Here is an 8,584-nt window from a genome sequence, read left to right on the forward strand (position 1 = left end):
ATAACATAAACTGCTGTTTTCTCTTAGAAATTGATTGATCACCTAAGAATCCATTCCCATAGTGCAGTGTATGCCAACAGTATGTCAGCACCTGTAGCACAACAGATTGTCAGCTGTATGAAAATCATCATGGGTAAAGACGGAACAGATATAGGTGAGGTGACTGTTGTGTAAACTTTTTATTGTTTTCAGAGTGTTACTTACATCTACTTTGTAAAAACTGTTAAGGTTTGAATAAACTATAGAACCTCTTTAAAGTAAGTCCTTTTAAAGCACCTTACTCTTGGTTTATTTATAGGACAGACAAAAATTCAGCAGTTGGCATGGAATTCACAATATGTACGTAAGAACTTAAGAAAGATGGGCTTTATTGTTTATGGCCATGATTACTCACCTGTTGTTCCTATTCTCTTATATCTCCCAACAAAGATTGTGTAAGTCTGTTATCTTTTATAAGTGCAAAGATAATTAATCAATCATTTCTCACATATATATGATAAAATGGGCATCACAAAAGTTTCAAATTTGCATACTATTAAAAGTTTAAATAGAACTTTCTAAAGATAATCTTAATTGTTTAATAAAACTGCATTAACTATTTTTTCAAATCATTCAAGCCAATTTGTAATGAGTTTTTTACAGGTAAATGCAAATTTATGTTTAAAATTATAGTAATGTTTAAAATTTGGATACATAATGTTATATAGTTTGATTCATACAAACATTTAGTAATCAGGGATTGTTAAGGTTAAGATGTATATGACATTTTTATATTTATTTTATTTATCAGGGCCCTTGTACGTAACTTGATGAAACGTGGGGTTGCTACTGTAGGAGTTGGTTTCCCTGCCACACCATTGGTAGAGTCCCGAGCTAGACTCTGCATGTCTGCTGCTCATACCAAAGAAATGTTAGATGAGGTAAGTGTATCTGATGGAAGGTTCATTTGTTTATTATGCTAGCCTCATTTTCTGGAATGTTATTACAGAAAGGTTGTTTATTTTAAGATAGATTAATGAGGTACTTTTTTATTATGTTACAATAACATAATATCAAATATATGAGAACACTAATCTTATGCATTGTTTGTTCTAGTCCTACAGTTGATTAAAATATGCATTAATGATTAATTAAGTTGATTAATGCATGATAAGACCATTTTTTCATTCTTTGACAAGCTTTTAATGTTTTGGAACTCTTTTCATCCTGACATATACCCAAAAAATGCTATGATTGTCCCTTTTTTTTTCTTCAACCATTTACAATTGTCTTAAATGTTTAAGAGTTAATTTTATGATGAATGTATTTAAGAATTTTAGTGCTCTAGAAACTATGAGAAACTGGCTTTTGTGCAAAAGATATTTTGAATTTAATCTTATGCTTATCTAGATATATTAAAAATGAGTAATGCTGTGTAAAGTTATATGTTAAATTTACAGTTCTCATAGTCGAAAATATTTTGAAGAAGAAAGATGGTTGTATATCTGGTCATGACATTGACCTGTTGATAAGGGACCCAAGAGTAAATAACAAAAAGCAATAGGATAGAATGATATATACACAATAATTGAAGACTGAAAAAGACTTAGTATTTGAATACAAAACAATCAGCTAGACATGAGAGTTATGGAGTACATTGTAAAGCCAGTGTATAACAAGTAATTAAACAAACATTTTTAATAGATGATTAAATTGAAAGATTTTGTCATATGCAATTTACTGGGATATCATTAGGTTTTACTGCAACAAAAAGACAGATTTTTACTATTGAATAAAATTAACCTTGGTTGATTTGTTTTATACTGAGAATGTTTTAATAAAACTGAAAATGTATCTGAGGTGCTTTTGCTGTTTTCAGGCCTTGAAGGTGATTGATGAAGTGGGAGATATTATTTGTATAAAGCATTCACGTTACAAGTCATAAAACCAGTTCTTTTATAGAAATAATGAGAATAATGAAAAAGGCTGTGACATTCAAGAAATTGGATTTACTGTCTATGTTTCAGCTTGCTATATTTACATACTTGCTTCTTGTTTTGCTACAGTGAATTAAGTCATGACTTATAGATCAATTAAACAGTTACACTGTTTATGATGTTTATTTAAGTCATTTGGAAATGTTTATGTTGGTTGTGTTTGTTGATAAATATGAACCTTGTGCATTAAATGTTATTAAATTACATTATTGATGAAATACTATGATTTAAAAACAAATGTTTGTATAGTTGGAAAAACAAAATGCCCCTCCAAGCACTGTAGATACACATTTAAAAATTAAAATATTGTAAGATTACTATATGAATGTAATACCAGCTTTAAATATCTTCATCTAAGGATTTCGTATTGTTGTCAATTTATAGAATTTATAGCGAAGTGAAAGATTAAAGCATTTTCCAAATATCATAGTGGTTCATTACATTGTTAAGACTGTCATTTCATACATGTTCTTCAGTTATGTTCAGGTATTGTTTCAGACTATTACAGCTGAATGTACACCTTAAATTTCATTATGTTTTTAACCTAAAATCTAGTGTTCAGATGAGCAAAAATAAAATTGTCAATAAAATACTTTTCTTGCATTGTCTGTACGCTAAAGCAACAATTAAAAATGAACATATCAAACAAGATTTAGTTTTATTAGATTAATTTGTTTTCATTTCAGCATGTTATGATCATTTGTGTGCTCAGATAAATTCAAAGAAATTTACAAAATATTTAAATAAATCGTCTTTGTTTTTTTTCATTTTTTTAAATAGTCCAGGTACTGAATTGTGAATAAACTGCTGTTTTTCCTTTCAGAATTGAGTGATTTTGAATCAAAAATTTTTTTTGACAGAACTTTATATTTTAGCTGTTATTTTCTCTACCCTAAGATTAACAGTAGTTAAATCACCAAGGTACATTGAAATGAAAAGTTGAAAATTATGAAATAAAATAAATGTTACCTTTTTTTTGTAATTTCTTTTTTAATACATAACTTGTTGATGCATGTTCGGTTAATAATATTCAATTTCAAATGTTAACCTCTTCCCATATGTTTTCTTTTAAGCTTATGGTTTTGTTGCCTGGTTTCTACCATGTAAACAGTTTATTTATAAGTGAACACATTAAGAGATTCTGGTATACTGGCATACTGTGTAGCATAAAATACGTGCACTTGAACACAAAGCTAAATAGGCCTAGCTCTTTTCCTAAGTTCATTGTCCAAACAAAAATTTCTGCATCTATCAAATATGCATTTTAGAACAAAAAATATCTCATTCACTATAATAGAAAGTCCAAAAACTACGATAATTTAACTGGCCTTCAAACTAAGCTACAAGTAAGATAAAAGAATTCCTTTACTGCTATAAATAACAACTTTGTTTACACATGCATCAAACACTTCTTGACTAATGTGAATTGCCACCAAATTCAGATAGGTGGAGCTTCTGTTGTGGGTTATAAATATTTATTGATATCTTGACAAGTGGAGGAACTAAGGACATTTGACTTTGTCATTATATATAACTTGTATGTATATAAGTCATAAATAATGACAAGGTCCAATGTACAATTGTATACAAATGTATATTAGTTAGAACACGTAGAAGCTATACTATTGAAGTTATACAAAAAACACAAGTAAAGACAGAGAATTTGTCATGTTTTGTATATAGGCTGCAATTGTTTACAGTAGGTGTATATGACTAGTTGGCGATAAGTTTGAACAATAAATGGATAGCACACAAACCACTTGTTTTAAAATAATATATTCAAAACAAGTCAAACGTATGTACAAAAATTCGTTACACTACTGGTTATCACAGTTGTATCCAGAGCTATAAATAACTGTCTCCTTTTCCTTAAAATCCACACAAGTGGGTTCAATTACTTTAGAACACCCTTTGGCATGACAAATTCTTCTTCTTTGTTGTTACAATACCACTGTGAAACTCACTTTACATATCACCCATTATGGCTAAACTAACAATCTTGCAGTCTAACTTCACTTTTAGTAACTTAATTTTTTTAACTTAACTTGCTGTATGTGCACATATTTATAACATGCGACAGAAAAATCTAGAGATATCTAATCCTCTAGTAGCAACAATATTACACATACTGAGAAAACTTGGAAGCTTTAAGTAAGATGATGTCAACAGTATTACAAAAGCCTAGTACAAATAATGTATGGCTCGTACAGAGTTACATAACGAAACTTGTCACAACCTTCGCTTTTAAAATAATAAACTTTTTAACACTTTTGTTATGAAAACTAAATAATCATTAAGTATTAAATCACTAAGTAGACTAAATAATAACTCTTATACAAACAGTTTTGTGTATCCTAATGTAAGGAATCTGCAACTGATAGTCAAAACTGACAGAATTTGTTTAATATTTCCTTTTGTAATTAAGAAATTAAAACTTGCACAGAGTAAGAGTTTGAATGGTAAACTAAATTTTGATTCCAAGTTTATTGACATACATTGATATTAAAGTTGTTTAGTTAACTTTTGAATTTAACTGAAAGACGTCATGATATACACAATCAACTGCCACTATACACATAGGGTTAACAGCGATACCAGACTTGCAACTACAACTTAGCACAATTCAAAATTAAAACCTGAACATACAATACAGCAATTTATCACTTTACAATGTATACAAATATAAGCCCACTAATTGTTGCACTTTGTCACAATCAATACCCTGCATAGTCTTATATAAACACCGTTTTATCCAGAAGAAATAACACACAAAAAATCTTCATCAGAGATGCATTTGCATTACATGAACTGTTTAAATTCTTACACAAAGTAACCAATAACAGAACACAATTTCAAAATAAACTTTAAAATGTTCATATTGTTACATCGCCAAATTAAAACTACAAAATAAAACAGAATAAACCCTTTAAAATAATAGCTAAAAATGCAGATATATATTCTAAATATATAACACACCCTGAAATTTAAAATATATGTACAATATATACACCATTTACCCAAGGCTTCATTCCCATCACTCTTACTCCTTAGCAAATTGTCATGTGTGGCAGTTATCTTTCGATCAGCCACTGTTGTTGCCCTCACAGTGTCTTGGGCTTTTGGTGTCTGCCATTTTAGTCCACAGTGGTGCACCTCTTTCTTGAGCTGTTATAGAGGTGTAGCTCTCCACCACAGTAGGTTTTTCCTTTTTGTTGCAGCAGGCCCAAACCTCTGTCCATTTGGCAACCATCTCCTGCCAATGGAGCTTGTAGACTAAAATCTACTCTAATTTGAGCAAGTTCTTAATCAACTTTGATGGTTTTGGTGGGAGTTGCACTTTTAGTTACCACTAAGATTACTCTTGGAGCCATTTGGTTGTCTGATCCATCAGTCAATGTGAATGCTTCTTTGTCCATGGCAAGTTTCCTTAGCAGTGATGATGATTAAGTGCCAGCTGGCTCATCTGGATTGCTACAGTTGTAATGACTGGTGGTGGCTGGTACTGCCTGGGGACTTGTGCTCCAACCCTCCTGGATCTTGAGAGGATTCAAGCTTTAGATAACTTTTTTTGGTTTTGTTATGTAATTCTCCTGCTGGAGTGTAAATATATCTCATGCCATCATTGTTTGAACATATCACAACCTATGATTAAAAGTTTCCAGAACAGGTCCAGGTATTTCTTTTGGTTGCCAAAGGTGACAGCTTTCATGAGAGTTAGCTGCCACTGGGATGGTTTGGCTCCTCCATGGTTAACTATATGGTTGTCATCACTACTCCTTCCATTACTAGTATATCCAGTGAAGGCTGGAATTTTGTAGGAGCTACCATGACAAATGGAGTCTGCTTGGCCACTGAAGATCGGAGTCAGTCCAATGAGAAAAGTAGCAAATTCTCCCACCTCCAGTGCATCAGCTAGCTGTGCATCCTCATCCATGGCTTGGCTGTGATGAATGTCAAACCTACACTGGTCAACCATGTAGTTCAATCCGTCACTGTACAGAAAGACTTAGGCATACTGGTTTGTATTGAAGTGTTACATGATGCAGTGGACTGACAACTTATGGTAAGCTGGCAACAAATAATGAAGAATCACTGGCTAGTTAAAGAAAAAGAGATAACCAAAATGTTCAAGAATGTGATCTGAAATAGCAAAAGTCCAAATTGTAAATGTAAGGTCACATGAATTTTGGTTTGTCAGAAGTTCAGCCAAATGTTTTGGGGGTAAAAGAGTCATAACCACTCATTTGCAACCATTACATGCTCCAAAATCATGTTTAGAGGCAGTGTGCCTAAACTAAACCTTGTTCTAGTAACATTTATATGAGATTTGCATGTACTCATGCCCTTTGTTGTCCCTAGAAGATGTATCCCTAATACCTGTGGATTTCTTGGTCCTCCCGGTTTCACTGGATCTCTGATTAACTAATACTTATAACTTTGTTGCCCCTGTTGGACAACAACCATCATGTCATACCCGTCAATGAAGTCACATTCCTTTCACCACTATCTGGTTATCTCATTGATAAAGCCCAGGTCCACTAAGAAAGTAAATGAGTCAAAACTGGAAAACTTTCCTACACAAAAACTGACTTGATGCCAACATTTACTTCTAACCGATAGAATTGACTATACTCAATACTGTTTCTCCCTATGGACCTTCCAATTACAAGTTTATTACAAGCTTGGTGTAACTTTTATAAACAAAATTTACATTTATTATGAAATCTTAGCTACTGTCTCTGAATTTAACTTAATACTGATAACTTCACCCACTTGTGAATATTTCAACTTAATCCAATCAAAATATCTTGCACTATTGTACTGAAAAACACCAGATAAAATGTTTTTTCTTAGATGTAATGCGAATTTCTCTGTTACTTTTTCCTTCCATGAAGATTCACTACCTGCCAAATATTTAAGTGTCGGAACTGAAACATTCTCTTACCAGTGTTAATGAAAATAACAGATGCAATGTATCTTCAAATAATGCCATCAGGTTAGTAATCATAGTTACCCTTATATCACAGGGTCTTAACATCCAGACTAAATCCTTTATTTTTGTCCACATGTCAACTGTTGTGTTCTTTGTGTAATTGATTCATCCATGTTATACAGTACTCAAGAATGACTATGTAACATTCATACACGTGTGAGACCACACATGTACACTTACTTATATTGCTGTATATATTATCACATGCACTAGTAGCTTAGAATACGGCCTTTGGCTCCAGCTCAAATTATTTTGGTAACGTTTTCTGAAGCTGTGACTCAATTATAACTAAGGTTCAATAATTTGCTGCTTTTTAGATCTGTTAAACTTGTCATATTTTCCTTTTGAGACATAAAAAAATAAATATTCACTGTTAAATTCAGTCAAACCCATTATCTAGGATTAATATGCTTTTAATATACTATAAATATATATTCAGAGGAAGGAAATACCTCACTGCATGTAGAAATATCATACATTATTCAGTTGTATGGGGGGGGGGGATGGTGAGTACTAGTTAGCTTGCTCCATAGAGTTTTTGCAACTTGGATTACGTAATTCCTTAAAAATATCGTATGATATTTGCCTAAGGAAATGTATTTGATAGCTTTGAAAACAAGGATTACAACGACCTTTCAATCCTTGATTTCTCAACTACATGGTCAACCTAGTTTATGATAATCAAACAGATATTGTCCAATATCTCCCATAGTGAAACTCTCCTTGAAATTTTAAAAAAGTAAGTATTGCTAAACCATTTCAATTCCATTAATATTACAACCACTTCTAAACAGTTTGTTGATCCCAGCTGTTTTGATCTAGAAGCCATTAGTGGTGGTTCAACTGACTGTCAGAGCTGCCTTTTAAATCCAACTCCAGAAATTCCTTATCTGGCTCATTGTGGACAGTTAGATTAGTACTTTCTGCTGTTTTTTCATTGTAAACTAAATTGATATGACATACCTCTTCTATCTCCAGTATACTAGAGGTTCCTCTGTGACATATGAACACAGCTATTGACGTATTCGATGCACTTCGGCATGTCTTAATTGTGTCTGCTGGAACCGGTATGTTAATGGACTGATATTCTGGGATATAGGAATGGATGGACTTGTCCAGCTTGATCTAAATATCGATAAAGTTGGAACATCCAGACCTGCAACAACTCGTACCCAGCCATGGTAAGCAGAGTGCAGCATCTTGTAACAAGTGAGCATCCAAGGACACTAAGGTTTGCAACAAAAGCCATCCATGTAACTCAGTATGAAATATAATCAAGAAAGATCTCTGTCTGTAAAAGGGGTAAAAGTCACGTGTACACTAGATGCTTCTATTACATATCCATTCAACCATTACATACTTCAAGCAGCTGCATTATTAAGTGGGTGTTAATACTATTCCAATTCAATAAATTAGATACAGTGACGTGAAAAACTTAATTTTACCTTTCCATATCTGGTAAAAAAAAATTTCATATTCAGATAAATTTTTCAAAATTGTCATGCAGGTGTTCTACATGTAGTTAATTGGTGATCTTGTAAACAAGGCATAGAAAGGTCTTACTCTTGTTCTAATCCTCTAGCCTAAACAAGGGTTACATACTACCAATAAGAAT

At 32.4% G+C, this 8,584-nt stretch overlaps 1 protein-coding gene across 1 annotated transcript in view; it reads left to right on the plus strand.

Annotated features, from left to right (window-relative positions):
* LOC106460509 (serine palmitoyltransferase 2-like) overlaps window positions 1–2,798 on the plus strand; it is a 53,014-nt gene extending 50,216 nt beyond the window's left edge. Inside the window, exons 8-11 of the mRNA XM_022387258.1 lie at window positions 28–154; window positions 299–434; window positions 791–920; window positions 1,859–2,798. Of these exons, the coding sequence (XP_022242966.1) occupies window positions 28–154; window positions 299–434; window positions 791–920; window positions 1,859–1,924 (459 nt within the window). The 3' untranslated portion in view covers window positions 1,925–2,798. The remainder of the gene's footprint in view (window positions 1–27; window positions 155–298; window positions 435–790; window positions 921–1,858) is intronic.
* The last annotated feature ends 5,786 nt before the right edge of the window (window positions 2,799–8,584 follow it).

Source organism: Limulus polyphemus, unplaced genomic scaffold (genome assembly GCF_000517525.1).
Source record: "Limulus polyphemus unplaced genomic scaffold, Limulus_polyphemus-2.1.2 Scaffold783, whole genome shotgun sequence".
NCBI lineage: Eukaryota > Metazoa > Arthropoda > Merostomata > Xiphosura > Limulidae > Limulus > Limulus polyphemus.